General features: G+C 40.4%; 1 protein-coding gene across 8 annotated transcripts in view; it reads right to left on the bottom strand.

The window, feature by feature from the left end:
- MTSS1 (MTSS I-BAR domain containing 1) overlaps positions 1 to 27,922 on the bottom strand; it is a 235,867-nt gene that overhangs the window by 57,354 nt on the left and 150,591 nt on the right. For all 8 annotated transcript variants that reach the window (XM_007488306.3, XM_007488303.3, XM_001381232.4 and 5 more), the window contains exon 4: positions 941 to 1,025. In XM_007488306.3, the coding sequence (XP_007488368.2) occupies positions 941 to 1,025 (85 nt within the window). The remainder of the gene's footprint in view (positions 1 to 940; positions 1,026 to 27,922) is intronic.

Below are 27,922 nucleotides of genomic sequence, written 5' to 3'. Positions count from 1 at the left end.
GGTGAAACAGAAAGAGCCAATTTAAAAAAAAAGAGTTAATAGGGCCCCCCACATTCATTATTCTATGGCTAAGAGGGTGGTGGGTCTATCCAAACTTATCCCTTATACAGGTATCACATCTTTCTTCCCAGTCCAAAGAGAGGAATGAAGCCTCTCCACCTTGCATCTCCCCCCCCCCCCCCAGTGCCTAGACCTGTGCTCTGTACAAACTAAGAATTTAATAAATGCTAAGTACCACTGGGGAACAGGGTGGGATCTGACACTCCCATCCCTTAAATCTGCTAACTCTTCATTATATACAAATTCTTTTGGATCAGCAGTTTGGTGGGGAATCAAGAATTGCTGGCTCGGTCAGTTTCAGGCTTTTTAAAGTGATGGAGGGTGAGGATGACTATCCAGGGTCAACAAGAAAATCTAAAAAACTCAGGGAAATGGCTTTTCTCTTGGTCTATCCAGGAGAAGATAGCACAGACTCTTTAAGCAGCAGTCATCAACATAAGACACACGTATGTATATTATTCTTCCAATGAGAAATGAGGATTTTAAAAATCATGGTTTTCTGTGTAGTAAATCTGGTGGTACTGTGGATAGACTGCCAGACCTGCATTGGTATGGCACAAGTTCAAATCTAGCCTCAGACACTTATTAACTATATGGCCCTAAGTGAGTCATTTTATCAGTCTGCCTGTTTCCTCAACTATCAAATGAGGAAAATAATAGCACCTACCTCCCAGGGTTGTGAGAATAAAATAATATCTGTAATGTACTAAGCACAGTGTCTGGAACACAGTAGATGCTCAATAAATGTTTGTTTCCCTCTCTCCTTCCTCTATCCCCAATAGCTTAGCACTGTGCCTGGCTTATAGAAGAGGCTTGATAAGTTGCACACCGATTGACTGGACATAAAATTGCTATTCTGGATAAATGCGTTGTGACTTACCTAGAGAACTGTCTCAGTTTGGTCTCTATGCTTCGGTGTCTCATACACATCCTGGTCAGGGCCGATCCAATTTCTCTGGTACCACCTGAACACAGAAAGTAAACAAGGCTGAGACAAGAGATAGCAAATCTACCAAATGCACATCCTCCCACTTAAACATCTCCCTCTTTAATAAGACAAAGAAAGAATGTCAATGTCATTAGTTGGATAACTTATGTAACTGTGATCCTATATAATACTATTATGATTAATGCAAGATCTGACACTTAGGTTGTTTTTCATTTCTGGATTGTAGAAAAAGAAAACCCACAGTAAGATATTCAGAAGAATAAATAATCTTTCTGAAGAAGTCCCCAGGGTGGTCATTAAAATCCAGTCCTCTACCATGAAGACAAAATTGAGAGAGAAATATTTTCAGCAGTAAAGAAGGGGCAGGTTGATTTTGTTAGAAAACATCTGAAAAAAAAAATGGATTTGGCTCGAGTAATAGCTTAACCAGGGAAGGTTATTAGTTTGAAGAAGATACAGGAAAACAAGTCCACCAAGCTATTTGGATTTGCCAAAAACTTCTCCTCTGACTCTTTTCTTTGTCATGCTCTTCTTCCTCCCTTTCTCAAAAGTAATGCTTCAATAAGCAACTCTGTGTTAGTTTTTTTTGGGGGGGTGGAGTGTGGGGAGGAAACTGATTATAATCACAGATGGTAGCTCCTCACTGAACATTTGAAGGCCAGGCAGAATTATAAATGTTATGGAAACACTGGAGCTTGTGGGTTCAGCACAAAAAAAAAAAGTGTCAAATAAGGCACTATTTTTAATAGACCAAGCAATTTAGCACTGATTAAATACTAATATATTTCCAAAGCAAAACTCTGTGAATTGAAGCAAGTTAATTATTAGGCACAAATTATCTTCTCAAGTGTTCTCTGTCCACTAGCCCTACCTTTATTAAGATCATTGTTATCTTAATTTCCCCCTTTATTCTGCATCCCTTCACTGAAATACTCATCTCCCTCCTCGCCATCCTGTCCCATTCCTCATAGAGAACAGGGAGGTGACCATATGAAAATTATACCAGTACCATGAGCACTAGCAAGTCTTACACTAGGCTGGAAAGGCTTGCTTCGTATATAAAGGGGGAACAACCAAATCAGGAGGGAAGGGGGATACTCAAAGAATGAAATGCTCAGGATCCAAAGGGAAAGAAGAAATGGAGGAGGGAGGAGGAAGAGGAGGATTTGTCTAAAGAGAACAATGTGGTTGCACGGGGCAATATAGATTATGTTCTATGTCAATTGTCTAAAGGCTGATTTAGTTAAAAACTAATCTTACAGTCATCACAATTCTCAAAGACTATCAATTATGTTGATATTGCAGAGAGGTTGCAATATGCATTGGGGGTGGGGGAAGAAGGGGTTGGATAGCCACAAGGATAACAGCCACAGATCCTTAAAGTAGTAAGAAGAAATTTGCTCCCCTTTATCCTAAATGTCTAACAAGCTTTTAATACATACACTATCAAACACATGCTATGCATGTGTATGTCTGTATGTATTATATGATCTATAGGCCAAAATTATCTGAGGCAGGTGAGAGAAGTTATGATTAAGTGAAAGAAAGCAGATCTACTCAATTTTTTTTTATGTTTCCATTATTCTATGTCAAGAGAAAGGTCGATACACTGGAAATGAAATAACAAAAATGGCGGACAAGGACTTGATACCTAAGATAATGAGGTGTATACAGTAAGTCAGCCACTTAGTTGGATGAATTCGAGTTATCTAGATCTTTTCAAGTCTTGAAAGAGCAAGCATATGAGACTACTCTAAGAGACAGCAAAATGGGAGTGGTACCACAGGATTGGAGAAGGACAAATGTCTCCATTTTAAAAAACAAAAAAAGAAAAGGCCAGCATCCACAGACTATAGGCAAATTAATTTGACTTAGCTGCTTCTAGAACAGATCCTTAAAGAGATGGTAGACAAATATCTAGAAAGGAAATGATCAGGAATTATTGTGATCTCTCCTTCCTGCCTTCCTCTCTTTCTCTCTGTCTATCTATCTGTCTGTCTGTCTCTCGATTATTTAACTAGAGTGAGGTATATGCCATGAGTATAATTTGTCTAAATTTCTGCAAAGTTTTTGAATAAAATAGCATATTATTTTTCAAGCAGAAAATATAGAAATGCAGACCAGACGAGAACATAATTCGCTGGATAAACAGATGCAGAACAATTGTTAATGGTTCAATGTCAATGTGGCAGGACTTCAATGGAACCTTCAGAAATCAATGCTTGATCTTGTGTTGGGTAGCATTTTGTCCGACTTGGATAAAGATATAAATGGTATGTTCACCAAATTTGTATACGATACAAAGTCTGGAGGGATGCTAAAATATTGGGCAAAAGAGTAAGGATGTAAAAAGATTTAGAAAAGATAGAGCATTTGGCTAAATCTATTAATATGAAATTCAAAAGGGGAAAATGTAAAATCTTATATGGTGGAGAATGGGCAGACCTCAAGGCTAGAAACTCAGACTTTCAATACCCATATGGGGGAAAATGCTTCAAATAACTACTAATTAGAGAAATTCAAATTAAAACAATTCTGAGCTTCCATCTCACACCCAGTAGAGAGTGGCAAAGATGACAAAAAAAAAATTACAAATGTTAGAGGGGCTGTAGAAAAACAGGCACATTGATGCACTGTTGGTAGAGCTGTGATTGGATATAATCATTTCAGAAAGCAATTTGGAATTATACATTAAAATTGCTAAACAGTGAATGCCCTCTGAGGGCTATAGGCCTATACCCTATGAGGATCAAACAAACAGGCAAAAGTTCTATATGTACAAAAATATTTATAATAGTTCTGTAGTGGCAATAAAACCAGAAACTGAAGCAATACTGATCCTTTGAGGAATGACTAAGTTATGATATATGAATGTGATGAAGTTCTACTGTGCAATAAGAAATATGGAAACAGAAGGTGTCAGAAAGATGTGGAAAAATTTATATGAAGTGATCTGGAGTGAAGTGAGCAGAGCCAGAAGAACATTTTATACTAAAACAGCATTTTTACAAAAATGAACATTTTTGAAGATTTTTATAAAATGATGAAGAACGTAATGCGTAGAATAAGGACAAGTTACACAATGACAACAGCATTAATAAATAATAATAATAAATATATATATAATATATAAATATAAATAAATAAAAAACAAGCTATTTTGAAAGCTATAAGAAATAGGATCAAAGACAATGACCATTCACAATTCCAGGGGATCAAGTATGAAACATATTATCTATGATGCAGAGGTGATGGATTTAATTAATGAAATAGAAACATATATACATCTATATGGATAGGAAAGGGGAAGGCAGAGAGACAAAGATAAAGGTAAAGTTGAAGGGAAAGAGAAGGAGGATGGGAGTGAGGATGAGGAGGGGTGAGAGAAAGAAGGGGGGAAGCAAAGAAAGAATTAATTTTGCTTGATTATGTATATGTTTGTTACAAGGAGCTTGTTTTTCTCCCCACCTTCATGGGATGGGAAGTAGTATGAAGAAAAAAATTGATGTATGTTAATTTTTAAAAATTGAAGGAGGTGGGTGGGGCTACAAATGTAGAATATTGCATGTTCTCTCAAATGAGATCATTGTATTATTAGTTTTATTGTTTTTCTTTGTAACAAAAAAAAATTCTCCTGAAATAGGGGTCCATCTGTAAATGTTTGTAATGAAGAAACAAAATACATCAATAAAACTTTAAATAAAAAACTTGCAGTTACAAAAATCAGCTTTGCCATTGCAAGATGGAGAAGGACAGCAGCTGTTATGAACAAGATCTGAGGGGGGTTAGCTTATTGCAAGCTCCATGAGTCAGCATTGTGATATGGCAGCCAAAAAAAGCAAAGGCAAACTTGGGCTGTATGAAGAAAAGGCTCAGCTACCAGGAATAGGGAAGTGACAGTCCCACTCTAGTGGGCCCTTGTTAGGACACATCTGGAGTAATGTACTCAGTTCTGGGTGCCCCACTTTGAGAAGTCCTTTGATGAACTGAATAATGCTACAAGGAACACAATCAAGATGGTAAATGGCCTGGAATCCACGTCATATGAGAACCAACTAAAGGAACTAGGTAGATTTCTTTTTCTTAGGGAAAATAAAGAGGTAGCATTGATAACTGTCTATAAAGGCTTGAAGGGCTACCATGTGGAGGAGAGATCAGACTGTTCTGTCGGGCCCTAAAGGCCAGAACCAAGAATAATGAGTGGGAGCTTCAAGATGACTAATGGTGGTGACAACTTCCTAACAATGACTGCTGTCCAAAATTGGAATGTGCTGTTCTGGGTAGTGATGTGGTCCCTTTCCTCAGAGATTTCCAAGTGAGGCTAGATGGCTACTTGTTCAGTTTACTTAAGGAAGAATTCCTTTCATGTATGAGTTGGAATAAATAGTTGCTGAGGTCCCTATCCACCCTCAGAATCGGGGGATTTATAATTCTGCTTCGATAACATTTCTACATTTTCTTCTCAAAGAACCTTAGACCCTTGTAAAAAAACAGGATGAAATGACACGGGTCTAAGCAATAATTCTAATTTAGATTCATTTCCATTCAGGGAAGTCATTCATTCAACAAGTGTTTACTGAGTGCAGGGTTACAGATAGAAAGCTGTTTGCTGTCTCTACCTAGAGTTAGGAAAAGCTGGGTTCAGCTCCATCTCTGGTACACATTGGCCAAAAGATGCCCGAAAGAAAAGTCATTCTCTAGGATGCAGGCAAAAGACTAAATGAACATCCCAGGCCATTCCTGAAGGCTAACGATTGTAAAGCAGGTGCCAATTTGCCTCCATGGGGGGAGTCACCCCACTGGGGGTTCCCCACATCAATGAATTTATTTTTATAGGTATACACTAAAAAATATGCAAAGTCCTGGGCTAAGTGCTAGGGATACGAAGATTAAAAAAAAAATCTCTTCCCTCAAGGAGCTTACTGATATTCTACTGGGAGAATAGACCAGATGAACCCAACAACAAAACTACCAGCCAGGACCCTCAAGAGCATCACCCACTTTGGCTACAGGCACTTGGAGGTACGAAGATGGAGCGAGCACCTACTCCATGCTTTCCAGTCACAGAGGATTCTATAGCTCTCGCCAATTTCTCTGGGCAAAACCAGCAGATGGCACTGTTTGCTCGGTAACCATCTGCTAACAGCCATTGAGCAGGAGTAACTGACTATAAAGAAGCATGAAAAAAATCTTCTTTCCCCATGGGAACAATTTTATTTTTATTTGGCTCTGGCTAAAGGTCAACTGATTTTTTAACTAAAGGTCATCAGAGGCAGACACATGTGCAGGGAGTTCTGAGAGTTTTACAACCCTCACTTAGACAATCATTTACATTCATCATAAATCTGGAATTATTTATTATAATAAACATCAAGAAGTTTTTTTAATAATGAGTATAAAATCCTGAAAACTTTTCCCTCTGTTTCTAGCCCTGCTCCTGTCCCCAAATAAGACTGTAGGATTTAGAGCTGTTTGGAGTCTTGGGTTAGATCTAGTCCTAGAAAGGTGGAATCTTCCCTAGCTGTTATCATCCTCCAGCAGGCTCCAGTCAAGCTATCTAGGGTTAGGTAAATAAGAATGCAGATCTCCACATTCTTACATATCTTGTTATTGTCCAAAAGAGGAGTTTCAAAGTTCTTTAAAGAAAACATTCTTAGGGCCCTCAATCTCATCACTATGCAAATGAATGAACTAAGGTTGCCTAACTGGGCTAAATGAATGAATTTCTAGTCCATCTGGAGGCAGAAGGGCAAGGTGCAAAGAACACCAGATCAGGAGTCAGGAAGGTTTGGGATCTGGTCCTGACTGTGACTATTTGGAGCAAAGGGGTCCAAGCACAAGTCGCCTGACCTCTCTGAACCTTGGTTTTCATATCTGTAAAATGTTTTTGTGGTGTCCTTCTATTTACAGCCTCTTCTGGCAAAATCCCAATTCTACAGGTGTTTCTTTCTCACATATATACAGTATCTCAAAAGCTGTTAAAGCTTAAAAAAAATGTATTAAAAACTTTTATAAAAAGCCTGAAGAAGGGGGCAGGTAGGCAGCTCAATAGATGGAGAGCCAGGCCTGGAGATGGAAAGTCCTGGGTTCATATCTGACATCAGTCTAGCTATGTGACACAGGGCAATCATTTAACCCCAAGGATCGAGTCTTTACCCATACTTGGAACTAACACCTAGTATTGATTCTTTTTTTTTTTAACCCTTACCTTCTGCCTTAGAACCAATATTCTATATCAATCATAATTGCTTGGGAGATGAATAACAAAACATCTTCAAATCTAGGTGTGAGGTTAAAAAATGACTTAAAGCAGACCAGTTTTGAGGTTTCCTCAATTTACAAGTTCTATTGGTTCCCAGGCAGAAAAAGAGCAGTAAGGGCTAGGCAGTGGGGGTTAAGTGACTTCTCCAGAGTCACACAGCTAGGAAGTGTGTGAGGCCAGATTTGAACCCAGGATCTCCCATCTCTAGGCCTGACTCAGTTCACTGAGCTCTCTTGCTGCCCATATTAATCTTCTTTTTTTTTTTAACCCTTACCTTCCATATTGGAGTCAATACTGTGTATTGACCATCCAATGGGGGAGAGGAGACCCACATAACTCCTCCCACCCTCGCCCCACATAAATAAATACAGCTAACTAGGACACGTGGCATAGACATCAGTTCCATAGGAATCTGTGAACACGATACGGCACGTCTGTGCCATCTGGTCTAAGAAAGGGAAATCATAAGGATGGCTTACACGGGCTCTCAAGAAACCGAACAAAAACAGAAACAGGCTTCGGGTTCCTCCTTCATGAAATAAGGGAGTGGACCCTGTTAGCTCCACATCTCGGGGGTGTAGGACACGACCCTCCCCACCGGCCCCTTCGCCCAACACACAGACTTTCTCCTCCTGCCCCCCCCCCCCGCCCCACCTCTATGCTCCAACATCATTTCCATGGAAACAACTTGGCCAGAAACCAAGCTACTACTTGGCTGTCTGAAAAATCAACCAGAAAAACCTTCGCAGCTCAAGCTATTTGCCAAACACCAGAATCGAGGCAGCTGGGAGAGAAAGAATCATGGAGGGCCCGAACAGCCTCCCCCACTGGGGCTGGATGTGCCAGAATAAAAAGTCCGGCACTCATTATGTGTCCTCTGATCCTTCAGGTACTGATTCTTTGGTCATGTGCTGGACTCAAATTCAAACCCTGATTCTGACATTTATTGGCTTAAACAGATCAATGCATGAACATTTATTAAGCAGCTACTCTGTGCCAGACACTGCACTCAGTGTCCGAGATACAAAAAGAGGCAAAAGAACAATCCCTGCCCTTTTGGAGCTTAGAATTTAACAGAAGAGACAAAATGAAAACTGATACATAGAAAGCAAGCTATCTAGAAGACAAATGGGAAATGATTAAAAGAGGAAAATCAGTGAATTTCTTCTGTGCCTTAGTTTCCATATCTGTAAAATAATATGAGTAGCTACCTCACTGGATCGTTAAGATGATCAAATGAGATAACACGTGTAAATGCGTTGCAAACTTTAATGTTCTATATAAATTCTAGATATTATTAATTATTAAAACAACAATCATTATTGTTATGATGATTAATATCTCCCACAGATGGGGAAGTGCTTTTTCAATACTATATTCCCCTCCCTGGCCTAGATTTTCCACAAGGAGTTCTGAATCACTTGACATGTACAAGGAATACTGGGGGCTGGATTTGGTACAGATAATCAGTGCTGAAACAAATAGGGTGCTTTAAAGTTTATAGACTATTTTCTGCCCTTTCTCTCATTATAACTGTATACATGATGATCCTGCCAGGTAGATTCCACAGGCAAAGAAGAAAACTGATGCTCAGAGGGAGACACTGGCTGGCCCATGGACCCACAGCAAGTAAGGGTAGGAGGAGGGATTTAAACCCAGGTCTCTCCTGATTCCAAGTCCAGAGCTCTTTCTGCTTGCTTCCCATTGTTTGTGTCCTCAGCATTTTTATTCCTAAAAGTGAGGGAAAAGCCCAGGTGAGAGTATCAGAGAACCTGTGTGGGCCAGGTAGAAGGTCTGATGAAGATCTGTGTTATTTGCACTTTATAAAACATTTTGAATCTATTATCTTATTCATAAGGAGCATCCGACGCCCACGTTACAGATAAGAACACCGAGGTCCAGAAATGTGAAGTGGACAGTCTTAAGGAACCTAAGGGGTAGAGAGCAAAGGAAGTACTTGAGCAAAACTCTGTTAAGTTAGTAAAGTGGAGGGCTGAGGCAGACGGATGGCAGAACTCTTTTCATCCTCAACATTTAGACTTAAATATTTCTACTTGACTAAGAGGACCGAAGCATACCCAGCTGGTTGGGGGGCAGAGGATGGACAAAGGCTTGAAAAACTTGAAAGAACAAGGGATTTGGCACAGCAGGATTTGAGCTCAAGTACTTCCACTTCACATTTCTGGACCTCGGTGTTCTTATCTGTAACGTGGGCGTCGGATGCTCCTTATGAATCTAAATCAGGAGCCTGTAGATTTCATGATTTCATCCACCATCCATTCTACAAAGACACAGCACCTGCTCTATTGGCAGAATACCAAAGAAGTATAAGATTCTTCCTCTTCCTATTTCCTCTCTCAGGGACTTTATTCACTAGATTCAAGCTGGATCTTGAAGGGTCCACCAAAGAAAGGCAGGCAGAAAGGATGTCAGAGAAAACCAGATCGTGTCAACATCAATTGAGATATTGCAATGTTTAATGAAAACAAACGAACATACCTGACTCACTGCAGCGTGGCAGAGCCTGCTGAAACTCAACTCGTCAAGAAATACTCATGGGGCCACACATTTGTTCCCTCCAGTGCTGAACACCTAAAAGCCTACTCTCTTGATACTCAAGGGGACTTTAGGATCGGAGGGAACAAAATTTTGTTTCTGATCTGAGATCGGCTTCTCCATAAATGAGACAGTCTGCACCAGGCACAAATTAAAGTGATTAAGGCTGATTGTGAATGGCAGGGGTACCATGGTGATGGGCACTTGAGAAATGTACTTTACATATTAATACACACAGAGGAAATAGTGCATTCAAAGTTTGGGGAGGGAATACAGAATGGGGTGGAACACAAAAGACTGGGGATGAGGGAGGGGGCACAACAGAGAAAGGAAGTGATGCCACAGCTCCAATTATCCAGGAAAAAAAGCCTCTGGGCAGGCTGCATCTCCCCCATTGCAACGTGCCACAATGACTTTGTTGTTGTACGTGGACAGTAGTAAGCCATCAAGTGGCATTGTTGTTTTTTTTAAACCTCCTCATTTGCAGGCTGCTCCCATCCCACTCCACAGCAGGCAGCTAATGGGCATATACAGTCAGTTGGTCCATCTTGGGGGCAGGTGGCGAGTGTGAATTGAAAAGGCTGTACTGTCACAGGAGGGGGAGGGAGGAGAGGAAGGAAAAAGTGGGGTAGGGGTGGGAGGGGAGCTTTATCCAGAGCGCACAGCTACAACAAAGTCATTGAGCATTTCAGCCTCCCATTTACAGACTAATGTTGTTGGAAGGCTAATTAAGAGTCAGACAGAACCACTGGACGAGAAAATGCATTTTGAAAATCTCAGCACGTGCCAGATCGGAAAGGTCGGGCCTGCTCGCTCAGAGCAGCAACATGTGGCCATTCCCGTAAGGATGCTTCACTGAACTTGAAGTCATGGAGCTCTGGAAGTCAGAAGCAACCTTCGCCACAGCTTAGCCTCGATCCACTCGGCCTCATCCTAGCTATTCAGAGCTGTTGTTAAGAAGCTGTGACTACACCCCTGGCTTCCAAGCAAAGAGCTATTAGGAGCCACCTGGTTCTGCTCTAGAAAGGAAAGAAATATTCTGTTTGCCATTAAAGGAAAGCTAATTGAAAAACAGATCAACTTTCTCCCCAAACTAATACAGACCAAATCTTCTATTCCATTGAGACTGTCCTTCGTTTCTCTTAAAAACAAAAACACCTCACTTTGCAGACCAAAACTCAGCCCAATTCAGTTCCTCAAGCATTTATTAATAAGCAAGTTGCTAAGCACCAGGCACTATAGATACAAAAACAAACAAACAAGGAATAGTTCTTGCCCTCTATGAGTTTCCGTTTTACCCAGGAAGACCTAAGAAGGGACATATAAGGGGGAAAGGGGTGCAGATTCATTAAGAGTACAAGAATAGTGATAAAAAAAACCATGACTATGGATGGACCTGAAGCAGTTTGCATTTTGAAAACCAGCTAGACTTTTTACAAGAACATATGGAACTGTGTGCGATAACTTTAGAAACTACCCCTAATTTTAGAAGCACAAAATCATTAAAATTAGGCCCTTATTACACACCATACCTTACATATATTTCCTTATATATTTTTAACTTCTAAATTATGGACTATTCTTGTAAGAAAGTAATGGCTGTGTCCCGGAATGACCAGCATAAGCTGTTGCATGCTACCAATTATTTATATTACAGAACAGTCCACCAAATCACAAAAGGCTGAACACAGGTGGGGTTGGAAGGCAGTTTTTAAGCAAGGAGAAAAGCCACCATATGCTTTACAGGAACAGTTCCTCCCTCCCCAAACACACAGAAGACGATAGGTGCATGGGAGGAGGGACAAAAGAGGTGGCCCCAAACCACCCAAGTCCTTCTTGATTTTCACTTGGGTACCGGCCAGGAAATGACAGAAGGTAGCTCTGTTTGAGACTGACAGTCACAATAATAGCATCTCCCAAAGTTCTTCAACAGAGGAAGTCTCCTCCCTGACCTGGGTGTTCAGAAAGTTGTGCATCTTTGAACTGTTTATTCAATCTTTGACCTCTTGACAGAGATTACATAAAGGAAAAGAGTGGCAAAGCTACAGACAATGGGACAAACAGCAGAGACTCCAATTGACTCACCAAGCTGGAAGTTTGGAGCTCAGTGGCCATGGAATCTAGTCTCCCCCATAACAACAAAATAAGGAGGATAGCTAGCAGGCATACTTTGAGGTTCAGTGCTTTCAGATTTTCAAAGCATTTTGCATAGGTTAACTCATTTGATTCTCAAAACAGCCCTGTGAGATAAGGTGGTCTATTATTATCCCCATTTTACAGATGAGGAAACCAGCTGAGAGTAGTTAAAACACTGGCCCTAGGTCATGCTGCTAGATAACTAGTGTCAGAAGGCAGGATCTGAATTCAGGTTTTCCTGAATCTAAGACCCCTAAATCTGAGTTATTCATTCATCATCCTAGAGGAATACAGGCTAAAAATAAAGAAGCCTGATCACTAGATGGGTCATGTCCACGTGTCTATGAAAAGGCTAAAATAAAACATGGCGCCATACAAAGACAGGGCTCTTGGTAAACCATAGCTCGATAGCCTCTTCTTGATTCCTTTTTGTCCTCTATTGTCAGTTTGACCGGATACAAAAGCATGAGATTTCCCTTCAGGAAATCACTTTTAAAGACACCCTCCACCCCCCTGCCATGTTTCTCCCTACATTAATTTATTTTTATCTCTCAAAGCCAAAGGCCAGCACGTTCTTACCACCCCCCTTCTGCAGGGACAAAGGACAACATGGGAAAGGCAAAGCAGCCCTTTACGATTGTGCTTTATTTATGCCACGAAGCAGTCTAAGGAAGTCTGTATCCAAGCCCTCTCAGAATCAGGTTTGCAAATGTAGAAAATAAAATATCTACAATTACAAAGAAAGCCAATTAGGCTGAAATACAGATACGAACTGCCCCCGCCCCACCCATTCAAGTTCAGTCCACCGACCTTCTCAAATCTACCCACAGACTTGGGGTTAGGGAAGAAGGAAGGCATTCTGGGTTAAGAAGCCCTGAATTAGAGGCTCAATAATAACAGAATGTCAGGCACTTCACGGAACACACCCAGAACGCTTAGATAAGCTCCGGAAGGCCCAGAATCAATTCTGACCTTGACTTTGGGATCTCTTGGTAACTACCGCAGTACTGGACATAGAATAGGCACCAAACATGCATCCAATTGAATTTGCAGAACTGTTATTCCATGTTCAAATTGCCAGAAGCTCCTCTAGGATTAACACATCAACTCCTTTGTTTGGCATTTAAAGCCTTTCGCGATTTGGCTCCAGCTAATGATTTTAGGCTTACTTTGTACATTACTCCCATTCACTCACGACTCCTGGGGCCAGCTAACCTGGTCTACTCATTCTTCTGTGTGTTCTCATACTCGGGGGATGTTTCCCATGACTAATATGAATTCTCTGTTCACCTCTCCGCCTCAGAATCCTTCGCTTCTTTTCCTATAATCGAGTCCTAGTAGAATATAAACTCTCTAAGAGCCGCCTAACATACAGTCTGGCATATACTAGGTGTTTAATAATCGCCTGATAATGCTAACTTTTTCAAAAATTCAGTTTCCATGCCACCTTCTATAGAAGAGACCTTTTCTGTTTCCCTCTCCAAGTGGTTAGTGCCCTCCAACCTGAACTTTGTAAATAATTTGTATTTTAGAACCTGTAACTTCCTGAGGGCAAGAGCCATTTCTTTTCTTTTTTTCCCCCTTTGTTTTTCTAGGGACACAGTTGGTGCTTAATTAATGCTTGTAGAATGAATGGCTCTACTGGGGAAACTTACATCTTTATTTTTTTTTTAATAAACCCTAGAGCATTCTAAAACGTATGAGCAACGGCATTATTATTGTCACATTTCTCACTAGGCTTTCAGGCCCCTGAGAGCCAAAGTCTCTTTTCACCTTGACAGCCTTGCTGGAGGACTGCCTTCCTCAGCACTGCATCGCAGAAGCTCTCTCAGCACGCTTCAGCTGCCACGCTGGCCAGACCTGAGCAGGGAGTAAAGCAGGTACGCCATCTGCGGCCTGCAGAAGCACGTGGAGGCCCGTCCTCCCAGCTGGCACGGCACGCCCTCCCCATCCAAGCGCCTCCAGCCTTGGCTTCGGCCTCCTTCCCCCTCTTGGACTCCACCATGCTTACAAACGTTTGGCTTCACACCTCTTCCTAAACAGCGCTCTCCTAGGAAGGCTCAGATGCATTTAAAACAATTCCTCGTAGGCATCGGGGCAGGAGGGCCGCAGAGGCCCCAAACAGAAAACAAATTTTTTACCTAAGAAAAATCAAAGGTATGGATAATACTTTCTAAAACATTTGGGGTTACAGAAGCAACGTGGTGAGACAGCTAGTGGCCCAGGGTCAGGAAGATGAGTCTTCCTGAGCATCAGAAACATACCAGCTGTGTGCCGCCTAGGCAAGTCACGGAACTCTGTTGCCTCAGTTTCCTTATCTGTAAAATGAAAGAAATGGCAAACCATTCCAGTCTCTGCCAAGAAAGCCCTAAATGAGGTGGGCCACAATTGAAAAAAGACAGAAATAATAACAAAAATCCTGCCAGAGAGACTTACAAAGAAGATTCTTCTTTGTAGCATTTGGGGAAAGACAATAACATCACCCACAGCTAATGATTCTCCATCTCCTCTCCTCCCTCCTAGCTTTGTAAAGCAACTCAAATTTGGGGAAAGTGCTGACTCTGCTATATCATGCCTATGAGTTTCCTTATTCCAGAAAGCATTGGTGCCAAACTCAAATAGGAAGGAGAGCCACACTAAACCATACGCAAGAATCCCTTCAACCAAATACTGACTTAGAAAACCACTTATTAGTATTGTCTATATTATATTTTCTACTTTAATGAATATTTACCAATTACATTTTTTTATCCCTTATCTTCTGTCTTAGAACCTATCAGTTCCAAAGCAAAAAAGCAGTAAGGGCTAGGCAACTGGGGTCAAGTAACTTGCCCAGTCACACAGCTAGGAAATGTCTAAGGCTAAATAGGAACTCAGAATGTCCCATCCCCAAGCCTTTCCAATTGCATTTTAATATGGTGCAGGGTAGTTCTCTGGAATACTGCAAAGAATGCCTGACACCTCCTTCCTGAAAGTATTCACTGCTCTTACAGGGATATCGGTTTTGTGTTTCCTCATTTCAATTTCTCACCTGAGTGGAGATACAGATGGAAGTAAAAGCAACAGAGAAGTTAATGATGCTATTTTCTTTTCACTTTACCTAGGGAGTTATATATTGTCAGTCTCAGTCCAGTTCCTAGTGAAATTTCTATACCCCACCCCTTTTCCCCCTTCTTCAGGATAGCATGCTTTTCTTTTCAATTGGATAGGAAAGGAGACAGTGAGTGTCAAGAAAATTGGCTCTAAAATCAGAGGACCTGGGTTCAAAGTCTGCCTCTCATACTGACTCCTCTTGAGCAAATCAGTCCATCTCCTTGGAACACAGTTCCAAAACTGTCAAATGAAGGTTCTGGACTACAAGGCTTTCAAAGTCCTTTCCAGCTTTAGGATCATAAGTAAGCAAATGCTACATCCTTCCTTGGTTATTTTTCATTAAAGGACTCTCCTCTGCATTTGATATTTTTAGCTCATCAGCTGCATAACAATTACAATTGATGACTTTGTCCAACTCTGCCTCACTTAAATCTAATTCACGTGCAAATCAGGGCATCACCCCCTGATGTCACTGGTCTCCTAGGAGGAACAACAGCAACAATTGCAATGATGATAACGGCCTTACATTCAGGGAATCTGCCTTTACAGTTTACAAAGCACTTTCCCATCTATTATCTTATCCCATTCTCATAACATAATTTCCTGTGAGACAGATAGAAGTATTATTTTTTTCTCTTCATTTTTCTCCCTTAGCAAACTCATCAGCTTCCAAGAGTTCAATTATCACCTTTATGTGGATGATTCCCAAATCTATTTTTCAAGTCCATAACCTCTCTGCTATAATCCAGCTCCCCATTAATAGCTACATACTGGGTCTCTCCTCCTCCTGGATGTCCCATTAGCTCGTCAAATACAAGATGTCTGAAATGGAACTCATGAGCTTCTTTGACAAACCAGCTCCCCCTCTAAATATTCCTATTTCTATGCAGATGGCAGCATCCTCCCAGTCATCCAGATTTAAAACAACACACGGTGACCCTGGATAAATCACTAATACGTGAGCAAGCCACTTAACCCCCATTACCACTCCCTTCTGCCTTGCAAACAATACCCAGTATTGATTCCAAGACAGAAAGAGAGGAAGGGAGGGAGGAACGAAGGAAAGAAAGAAGTGAGGAAGGGAGGAAGTGAGGAAGGAAGGGAGGAAGGAAGGAAGGAAGGAAGGAAGGAAGGAAGGAAGGAAGGAAGGAAGGAAGGAAGGAAGGAAGGAAGGAAGGAAGGAAGGAAGGAAGGAAGGAAGGAAGGAAGGAAGGAAGGAAGGAAGGAAGGAAGGAAGGAAGGAAGGAAGGAAGGAAGGAAGGAAGGAAGGAAGGAAGGAAGGAAGGAAGGAAGGAAGGAAGGAAGGAAGGAAGGAAGGAAGGAGAGATCACAGTAATTCTTGATCAGTTCCTTTCCTTTCTCCCACATATCCAGTAAGATACCTAGGTCTCTAGATTCTGCATCCATATTAAAGCCATCTCCTCTTCTCCACACACCTACCACAACCATAGTTTTTAGTTCATCATCTCCTCCCACCTAGATAATTTCTCTAACCTCTAGTCTTTTTCTTCTACAATATACCTAGCTTTATTTACCCCCTCCCCCAAAAAAGGACTTAGTAGGACAAGACACACATGTATTAAGTTTTTGGAGACACAATTGGCTGCCAAAAGAATGCTCAACTTTTCAGAGGAAGGTATTCTCAATCTATGCTTTTATTTTATCAAGAGAGCTGGAAATTTCAAGCAAAAGCTTGAGAACCAGTCCTTAATATGTTATAATGGGGACAATGATAGAGTCAACAGATTACATTTTAAAGTTGCAAAACATTTTATATATTATCTCATTTAGTTTTCAGAGAAACCTGTGAGATAAAGGCTATTCTCCTCATTTTACAGATGATGAAAATACGGCTGAGAAAGGTTAAAAGACGTGTCTAGGGTCACAAGTCTGAGGCTTTCTCTATTCCAAATCCAGTGTTCTGTCCACTCTACCACCTATATAGCTGCGACAGCTAAATACTCAAGCTCCTACCAGCTGTAAAATTCTGTCACCTCATTTTCCTAATGAAGAAACAGATTCAGGGGTTAAGTAACTTATCTAAGAGTACATGGCTAAGAAGCAGGAGCCCTTGAATTTTAATTCTGGTCTTTGATTCGATATGCAGTGTTCTTTCCACAACAACAGGTTGTTTCCCTACTTTTTATTTTAATTATCCTTTTAAAAATTTAATATATACTCTATAAACATAATAAGTAAGCTTGGCATGGTAGTACATGCCTGTAATCCCTGCTACCTGTGGAGGAGAACTTGGTGGATTGCTTGAGTTTGGTAGAGCTAAGCTGCAGTAGGTCTAAAGCTAATCAGGTGTCTCTGCGGCAAGTCTGGCACCAATTTGGAATGGTCCCAAGCCTGGAAAGCCATCAGGCTGACCTAAGGAGAGAACTGGCCAACTCACGTTTGCAAAACCAAGCAGGATAAAGTTTCCATGGAGATTAGTATTGGAATCAGAGCTGTGCTTCTAGACTGTGTGAGATAGGGAGATATCAATGGAAAGACTGGGAAGAGGGAGGATGGAAGGAGAGAGAGAGAAATAGAGAGAGAGACAGAGAGAGAGAGAGAGAGAGAGACAGAGAGAGAGAGAGACAGAGAGAGAGAGACAGAGACAGAGACAGACAGAGAGACAGAGACAGACAGACAGACAGACAGACAGACAGACAGACAGAGACAGAGAGAGAGAGAGACAGAGAGAGAGAGACAGAGACAGAGACAGAGACAGACAGAGAGACAGACAGACAGACAGACAGACAGAGAGAGAGAGATGGAGGGGGAGAGAGGGGGGGATGGAGGGAGAGAGAGAGAGAGAGAGAGGGAGAGGGAGAGGGAGAGAGAGAGAGAGAGAGAGGGCGAGAGAGAGAGAGAGAGAGGGATGGAGGGAGAAGGAGGAAGGGAGGGAGATAGAGATGGAGGGAGGAAGGGAGAGAGAATAGAATTATAATTTATAAGTTTCAGTTACCTTGTCTGGAAATATTCCTTTGTGGAAAATGGGGGGAAACCTTCACATATTTAATGTGTTCTTTTCACACTTCTCAAGAGGAAAAATAGCCATCTACTAATACACTCAGAGAATGTGATAAAAGCTTCTGACCTAGCAAACTGAAGCCTGGTGTTCTCTTTTTCACCTTTCTCTTCTCTTCAGGGATATCTTAAAACTTAAAAAAAATTTTTTTAAGTGGCTGTTGAGGATACTCTGCCAACACCTCTTAAAACGTTCTGATATGAAAATAAGATTAGAAGTTCTTCCTTAAATTAAAAAATAAAAAGCTATAATCCCCAAGTGAACCTGAACCTGACACAGGGAAGAGGGTTCAAATTTGCCAACTGCTAGTCACAATTTGAAATACAGTACTTCCAATCCAAGTTTGCATTCAAGATATACACTAATCTGCTGGCAGAAGAAGAAAGATGCTACCTGCAGATAGTTGTTATTCCCATTTTTACAGAAGTGACTTGCCTTAGTCACACAGCTATTTAGGGGACAAGATTCAAAATCACATCATCTTGTCTCTAGGACTGATACTCTGTCTACTCTGCCCCCATGGATCTCAGAAGGTTATCAAATGAACAAATGTGGGGGGTTCGTTGTATAAAGCACCATGGTAGGCAAGAGGGAGAATCAAAGTTCAGGTGAGTTTCTATCTCTGATCATGGAACTTATCCATAGGAACTATATCTCACCAAGACTACAGAGAGAAGTTTGGCTGGAGAAGAATGTGCCCAAACCTTTCTCCAAAGAGCAACATTTCTTGGAGATGCAATGATACTCATAATCTAAAACTTGAGTAAAATACACTGTCAAGTAGTTTGACCCACAAGGGTCAGAAATCTATGTTCTCACATGCCAAATAACTGCATCTTGGGTAAAAACCATCATCTGAGAATTTGGAAAACGCAATTTGTGACTTATTTCTGCTCCCTGAAAAAAATCAGCGAACAACCACAAGGGCTGAAGTTTTTTTTAACCCTTACTTTCTATCTTAGATTCAACAATAAGTATTGGTACCAAAGCAGAACAATGGTCTAGGCTAGGTAACTGGGGTTAAGTGACTTGCCCAGGGTCACACAGTTAAGAAGTGTCTGAGGCCACATTTGAACCCAGGACTAGCTCTCTACTCCTGGGACTGAATTTTTAAAAGCAAACTCATTTAATTAGGAATAATGGCAGAAAAATCTGGTAAAATAAATCCCAGGACACTTCTACTTTAAAGGTTTAGAAAAAGGACCATTAGAATGGTGTATGCAGGGAACAATGTCACACAAGAGACCTTGGTCCTTACCACAGACAAACAAAAAACCCTATCTATATCCCTAAATTAATCTCTTTTTGTCTATCTTCACCTCAAATGCAACGGGGAAGAAAGTACTGGCTCCTAATCTAATTCTTGGTGATGTTCTCAAGATAAACTGAATTGAATTAAATAAATGAGATAACATAAAATACTCTGAAGAGAGAAGCACAATAAATTCAAGGTACTGTTTTATAACAGCTCAGAAGTCAGAAAGAAAAATAACAGACAGAATGGATTTATTTTTTAATCTGAAATGATGTGTTTCCACCCTTTCTTAGAAGTTTTCCCCTCCATTGTCACTTGTGGAGGTAAAAGGGAACCAGCAATCAAGAGATACACAATTATTAAGTATTTACTCTCTACCATGCAACTCCATGGGACTTTAGTTCTGCATGCTAAAAATGATAGAATTTTTAAGAATAGTCTATGTAATAGTAGTCTAACTGTTGGTGAGTTCACACCAACCCAGAGAAAATGACCAACACCCAAAATGTTGACATGCTCACTATAATTAAGCCAGAAGGAAACATTCCCAGAGGGAGCAAGCATGATTCATCACACTCTTCTTGGGTCGTGCTTCTTTGCTGCATGATGCTGAGTTCTTAAGGCTCACTCAGCTCTCTTTTATGATGTTACAGTCCATGTAGGAGCTGTTCCTCTGGCTCTGCTCACGTCCTTCTGTATCAGTTCTTAAAAGTCTTCCCACGTTTCTACGAATCTGCTTTCTTCAAGAGTTGGGTCAGAAGGCCCCAGAGGTGGCAAACCACATTTGAATTATGAATAAAAATGAATCTGACCCTATTTTAGACATCAACTGTTTACAGACAGAGTAGAAACTTGAGAAGTAGCTTCCAGGATCCCCACAGATCTTAAGGCAAACGACCACAGGAAGCATGGCCATTCGAAGACAAGAGAAATACCAAGAGGGGACACTAATCATGTTCATGACAGTTCTAACTCTGCCTATTTAAAGAAGTTGTTGACTCTGAAAAAGAGGAAACTAGAAAAAAAGTAGACTTCACTCATCATCCTTTTTATGTGCATCGAAAACAAAAATAGATATAGTTCCCCAAACTACCTCTGCCTTCTTGTCAAGGAGAGACTTTATTGCAAGAGCAACACCGCTGTGGAATACAATGAGATACAATGTCTTTTATAAGCCATTGGGGGGGGGGGGGGGGAGAATAACTAGAGATAGCATAGCGTCAAAACGGTGAAAAGCATCTGAAATAAAAACACAGTCCTGCATTAGGATCTTTAGGGAAAGCAAGTTCTTCCAAGATCATGTGATGATGAGAGAGAAAACGAAGAAGCAAAATTAAACAAATTTGCCAGTTTTTTTTTGAGTAATCTACCTGTACAGAAGGTCATGGAATCACCACATCTGCCCATAACCATCTTAGTCCACTGTGTGATTATATTTTACATGTTAATGGAAATATGTATTTATAGCACATATCAGTGTATGGAGGAACCTAAGATAAATTGGGCCCATGGAGGAAATGTTAGATAGGGAGATGAAGGACATCTGGACCAGACCAAAAGCACACAGAGGAGATCTGTGCTGGAGGTGACAATTTTAAAGGCCTGGACAATCAATGTTCAAGCTACTTCAAAGGTGCAGCTATGGCTGCTTTTCCAATTCTATAAAAACTATAAGAATGGTTGAAGGCATCATCAATGATGAAAAGGGACTATCATATACAACTATCTACAAATGGATTTTAATAACAAGATTTTTATGATCATGCGCCTGAGAGTAGAGAATTTATAGATTTGTTGTCTATTAGTTTTTTAGTCACTTAAGAAATGCATCCCTGAAAAATTCTCCTTAGACAAAATGTCTCCAAAATATACAATAAAAAGATTCAAGATTGAGAGACATGACTGTAGAGAGAACTTTATTTAATAATTCATTGCTTATTATAATCCAATGAAGTGTAAAACAGGTAACGCTGTGAAAGATGTTCTGAACAAAAAACAATAAAATATAAAAAGATTCCCTACTGATGTCAAGTTCCTCTAAGTGTTCCTATTTGCAGAAGATGGTGATGGCTGTCTCCTAAAACTAGTTTGATCCTCAGTAATTGAGATACACAGCAATTGGAAAGAAAAATTTGAAAACTTCTTAAGGGAGGGTGAAAAGACTGAAATCATTCTTTGAATTTAAATAAAAGAAAAACCTAGCTTAGAGGATTGGTAGAGGAAAAAGATGATGATGATGATGATGATGATGAGAGAGAGAGAGAGAGAGAGAGAGAGAGAGAGAGAGAGAGAGAGAGAGAGAGAGAGAGAGAGAGAGAGAGAGAGAGAGAGAGAAGGAGGAAGCTGGGTAGCTCAGTGGATTGAGAATCAGGCCCAGAAATGGGAGGTTCTGGGTTCAAATTTGACATAGCTGTGCAACCCTGGGCAAGTCACTTAACCCCCATTACCTAGCCCTTACTGCACCTCTGCCTTAGAACCAATACACAGTATTGATTCTAAGATGGAAGGTGAGGGTGTAAAAAAAAAAAGAGGGTGAAAATTCATCAGTACAATTTTTTAAACCCAATTTTATGTTATTTTTCTTTATGACTTCATAGCTGTTATAACTTGGATCTTGAATTGATTGTATCTCTCCACACAGAATGAATTCATCCTGGATGTAGTCAAAAGACAGAGACTCAAATCTTGGCTCTGCTCTTTCACTACTTGTATATCCCTCAAGCAAATCATTACCCCATATGGCCTTTGTTTTCCTCATCTATAAAATGTGGAGGCTGGACGAGTCCACCACAGAGGTCTTTTACATCACTAAATCCTATGATGTGAGAACTAGAAAAACAAAGTAAATGAAAAATACATATTGACCAGATTTTATGACATAAAAGTGTACGGGCAATCCTTCAAGTTAGTCAATAAAGATGTTTATCTTGGATAGGTAATAGATTTATCTCAGAACTGGGTTCACAGGGGTAATGGTAAAACTCACATCTAGGAAACTATATTATTTTGGATGATCTGGAGTTGCTTGTTATGACAAAAGAAAAGTCTTTTTTAACATCAATAGTATTCCAGTGAGGTTCTGAGGCAATGAATTATGGAACCCTACTATGGCAAGCAGAACTAACATTAAAAATAACCTAAAGAATAATGGAAACATGCATGATGGCAAGAAGGATATAGAGCCCAATGTGTTACCAAAGATGATTTTCATGCAAGACACAGCTTTAAAAGATATTCTTAGGGGGAAGCTGGGTAGCTCAGTGGATTGAGAGCCAGGCCTAGAGATGGGAGGTCCTGGGTTCAAATTTGACCTCAGATACTTCCTAGCTGGGTGACCCTGAACAAGTCACTTAACCCCCACTGCCTGGCCCTTACCACTCTTCTGCCTTAGAACCAATACACAGTATTGATTCCAAGATGGAAGTAAGGATTTATAAAAAAATAAAATAAAATAAAAGATAGTCTTGGTAGGATGAGAAAAGGAGATGAGTCACCACGTTCCTATTTGGGATGGAAAGTATCATACTTCACTACCGTATGCCCATTTTACTAATCCTCACGCACTGGGTTTCTCTTGCTTTATGCCCTTCCACAAATATCACATGATACTAGCACCATCTGGTTGCTTAAAACCATCAAACACAGGATCTCAGTATGCACACAACGCCAGCAGAAAGGAAGACCAGTATTCTTTGTTTAGAAGCATGTAAAGATGATTATGTAGAAACACAGAAACAAAGATAACCATTCACACTAAAGGGAAAGCCTTATAAGCCACAAATGCATTTCCCTCATGGTTTTCATATTTGATTGGGTCTGACTTATTTTCAGGTTTTCATATTTGGATATGGCTTAATCTTTCTCTTCCTTTAACAAAAAAAAAAAAAAACTCCCACCCAAATATTTCTTTCCAATGGCCATATTCAGAGGAGATTGTTACTGCTTCCTATACCACGTACAGTATTGTTAAATGCTTAGGATAAATCAGGAAATTGCCCAGAAATCTCTCTTCTCCTTCCTTTCTTCTTCCTCTTGGTATCTCTCCTCTTCCTCTTCCTCTCCCTTCTCCCTTTGAAAGAGACAAGATCTAATCATTGAGGGACCCCTTTCCTATTTAGAAAAGTAACTACCTCATCAGAAGAATGGCTTTTTGAATGTTCCTTGCCTTCATTCAGAACCGCAGCATCTCAGAGTTAGGAGGACATATCAGAGGTCATCTAATTCAACCTGACTACATTAGTGAAGGAAGGATTTTCTTGCTACACTTTTGCTTTAAAAACAAAAAAAGTGGTCTCCAAACCTCCACATGAAGACCTCCAGAATTCAATAAATTTTTATTAGAGCTCTTACTTGTGCCCAGTATGGTCAGCCTTTGTTCACAGAATCTCCACCAGTCCCTTCCCTCACTTTTCCTACCCTGGTTCTCCAAGACCACCTTTGTTAAGAGAGACTCATTCAAAAGAGGGTGCCACAGTTTTGCCTTAAAATTGCAAAAGTACATTCCTGGCATTTTCCATGAGAGTTTTCATTCAGTGCTTCATCACCGTGTGGAGGTGGTGGATCTGGGTTTCTCTGAGGACATACTGTCGTATAAGCTCTGATTGGTCTTATAGCAAGCTGGAATGGCATCAAAATGAGCCAAGCGACAGATTATGTCTACTGGCAAATTATGGGAATCCCTAGGCAAAGAAATCCAGGGGCTTAGAAGTCCTAACAGGATTTTAACCTGCATCTCTAGAGAGAATGCCCACACTGATGAAAGCACAGTTCTTTTAGAGTATTAAATTATCTCCAAAACAAGCAAGACAAGTGGCAAGAATGGTATCGTACTCTTAAAATGTGCTAAATCACTGGGTCAGAGAGCACCATTTACTGTACCACCTAGCTCAATTAAGTTTGATTAAATTCCCTAATACTTCCAGAATCAACTACGAAATTTGGGGGCATTTAAAGCTTTGCCTAACCTGGACCCTTTCTTCCTTCCAGTATTCTGACACTTGACTCCCCAAATTTCTACAATCTACATTCCAATCATACCATCCTGCTCGATGTTCTTTACCCAAGATAATACATCTTCCAACCCCATATTTTTGTATTGGCTGTTTCCTATGCCAGGAATGCTTCTCTATCTTTATCTCTACTATTTGGAATTCCACATAGTAGGGCACAAAACTATCAGTCTAATGGTTCTTTGGGGTTAAAATTAATTGGTTTATGCAAAAGGCTATTGAGACCTATCTTTGACCCAAGATACAATTTTTAAAAATATATAGTAAGGACTACCTTCCTCCTTTTCTTCCTTTCCACTCTCCCCATATTATCAGATTAATTCTACTAAAAGAATCCATTCAATTTTTCCTGAAGAAAACCAGTTTAGACCCTAGTATTGCTCCACAACAGCAATTAAACCCAACAGAAAGTATTGGAAAGAGAAGGGGAAGAGTTGACTACAAGGTCACATACAAGTTACAAATCTCTAAAAATATCTAGGTGCTAGATGGGTCCTTGGAGCCCTCAGTTTACCTAGGAGAAAGATAAGACCTAAGGAGGTAAAATATTTGCCCAAGGTTGCAAAGCTAAGTTAAGGGAAGAACTGGGTCAAGATCCATTTGCTCAGTGCTCTTTCCACTATATAACTTACCTATAAACTATCTCCATAAAGAAGATTCATCTATTTGACCAAGTTTATTAAGCAGTCCCAAGTGGCCCACTTTAATCTGATTTATTGCCATGGTGTTGCATTCTGGTAATCCAACACAGAGGAGGAGAGTGTAATATGGCAAATAGCTGTTTCTTAAGAGGCCAAATTAATTCCCTCCCTGCAGAACAGTAGTGAAAGTCTAGAATTCCCAGCCTTTGTTCACAGAATCTCTACCAATCTCCTCCCTCACTTTACCTTAACATTTTACAGACAAGTAAACTGAGGCTTAGATATGGAGTGACACAAGTGATAGGGCCAGGATTCGAACCCAAGTCCTTTGACTCCCAATCTAGCATGTCCCATCCCACCCCAACGATGCTACATTGATCACTAGTAATCACCTTCATCTAACATTTAGAAACTGTCTTAATAAACCTTACAACAAAGTATTTTATATAGACCAACACATTTGAAAGCAACGGCCCAACATAAGCAAGCCATGTGCCAGAGTCAAGAAAAGGTGGAAGTGGAGAGGAACATAGCACCCAATGAAAGACACCTTGTCACATAGCAGATAGAGCACTGGGCTTGGAGTCAAGACAGTACGAGTTCAAATCTTGCCTCAAACACTAAGTGTTCGACTCTAGCAAGTCATTTAATTTAAACCCTCTTTCAACCTCATTTTCTTCTCTGAAAAATGAAAGGGTTGGACTTTGATGGCTCCTAAAATTCTTTCTAGGTCTAAATGTATGATCAATGATGACTGGTGCATGGGGCATATAAAAGGCTCAGTAAAAATGAGAATACATATTTTTTGCTTCTCTTCCTTTCAAGAAGAATTGGAATGAGGTCAGAGGTCAGAGGAATGAAAGGATATTGGAGAAGGCCAAATAGACAGAAACCCACTTCCGGCAGTCTAAGGTTTCTAACATCTCAGCAATGCCAAACTGAAGCTCCTACAAGAGGTCCCTGATAATTAATACCTCATAGAAATTAGACGCACCCTCTGAATAAATCATGCCTGAATTGCTGGCATCATAACCAAAGAGGCAGACTCTCAAGTTCAGCTGTCTTTTTTGTTTCTGTCCTTAAATCATTTTGGGAGGAATATTCTGGCCAAGAGTCATCTAAATGGACAAACACTGAGGAGCGATCAGCTCTTGGGTGAATAAAGGCTGAGATAAAGGATTGTAAGAAACAAGTGCAACAGACCTGAGGGGGGGGGGGGTCTGATTTCCATTTCAGCGCAGCCTTTCACTAGCTTTGTGACATAAGTCAGAATAATATCTTTACAATTAGGGGGCTGAAGCGGGGGGGGGGGGGGGGGATCTCTAAGGTTCCTTACCCATCTAAAAGTCTAGGATTTGGAACTGAAAGAGACATCTAGACAAAGCTCCCTTTAATGCTAAGTAGGAATAGCAAAAAGGCTCTCAGTATTCAGGATGTTTTGGCTTTTCCTTCCCCCTTCCATCCCTCCCCGCAAAGATGATGACTGAAGGTACTACAAGGAAACCCAGGATTCTTACAGACTTTGCTGGAGGAGGCTGGTTGCCATGGCAACCGTTCCTGAGCCCAAGACAAAGAGGAGACCAAGGAACCTCCCTCCCCCAGAGGTGTTCTCCTGGAGAGACTCTGAGATCCCTAACAGGTCGAGTCTAAGAAACCTTCCCGTCATCTGGTAGGGCTGTCTCCAGGAAGAGACTTTCCAAATGATGGGAAGAAGTTGTCAGCAGAGCCTTCTCTCTCCTGAGAGGGAAACTAACCATTAAATATTGCTCATTAGCATTTTTTTTTTTTTGTATAGGAGCAGATCCTGAGCTAGGAGACCTCAGAAGCTCTCTAATCCAAGCCTCTCATTTTACAGATAAAGAAACTGAGGCCTAAGGAGGAAATGAAGTGATTTGTCCAAAATCCCCCAGGGAGTGATCAAGAATCAAGAGAAAGATTTAAACCTCAGGCCTTCTGACACCAGAGCCAGTTTTCCTTCTGTGGTACGACACTGTAAAAGCATAAATAAATGAAGACGAGCATAGAAAATGAATTTTATCCACAATAGGAGGTTCATCTCTAATACCATAGGAATAGTATTATGAATAAATATATGATATTTACGTTGTATATTTATTTATATTATATATGCATACATAACATTTCATACATTTTATATACTATATAAATTATAATTATAATAAATAAATATAAGCTTAATCTGAATCATTGCTACTATTCTGAATGACATCAGGGGCCTTTATTCTGCTCTTATCTGAATGAGGGAAGGGAACAAGTAATTTATATTATTTGTGTATATGTAAAATATACATAATAATATAACAACTATATAAACAAATAAAATTTAAGTTTAATCCAAATCATTGCTACTATCATTCTGCTGTTATCTGAATAAGGGAAGTGAACAAGCATCTATTATATACATCTACTATGTGTCAGGAAAAATTCAGACTTCCTCAGATATTGACCAGCTGTGTGACACTGGGCAAGTCACTTAACCCTGGTTGCCTCAGTTTACTCATCTGTAAAATAAATGAGAGAAGGAAATGACAAACCATTCCAGTATTTTTGCCAAGAAAATAACAAAAGAAGTCACAGACACAACTGTAACACCTCAGCAGCAACACAGACCAAGCACTGTGCTAAATATTTTTTACAAATATCATCCATTTGATCCACACAATGACCCTGGGAAGAAGGTGCTAGTGTTTCCCCCATTTTACAAATGAAGAAACTGAGGCAGGAAGCAATGAAACAATTTGCCCAGGATCACATAGGTAGCAAGCATCTGAGGCTAGGCTTCAACCATTTGGAATATCATGTCCAGCAGAAGTACTCTAAAGTTCCCATTACTCTCCCACATTCACCTATATGTACATATTTATTCACACAAATACACAATAAGCCGCTGGGTCCTCCATCTGAAAAGTTATCTCCTTCCT

The sequence above is a fragment of the Monodelphis domestica genome, chromosome 3, assembly GCF_027887165.1.
Source record: "Monodelphis domestica isolate mMonDom1 chromosome 3, mMonDom1.pri, whole genome shotgun sequence".
In the NCBI taxonomy this organism is placed as follows: Eukaryota; Metazoa; Chordata; class Mammalia; order Didelphimorphia; family Didelphidae; genus Monodelphis; species Monodelphis domestica.
This window is presented reverse-complemented; position numbering and strand designations above follow the sequence as displayed.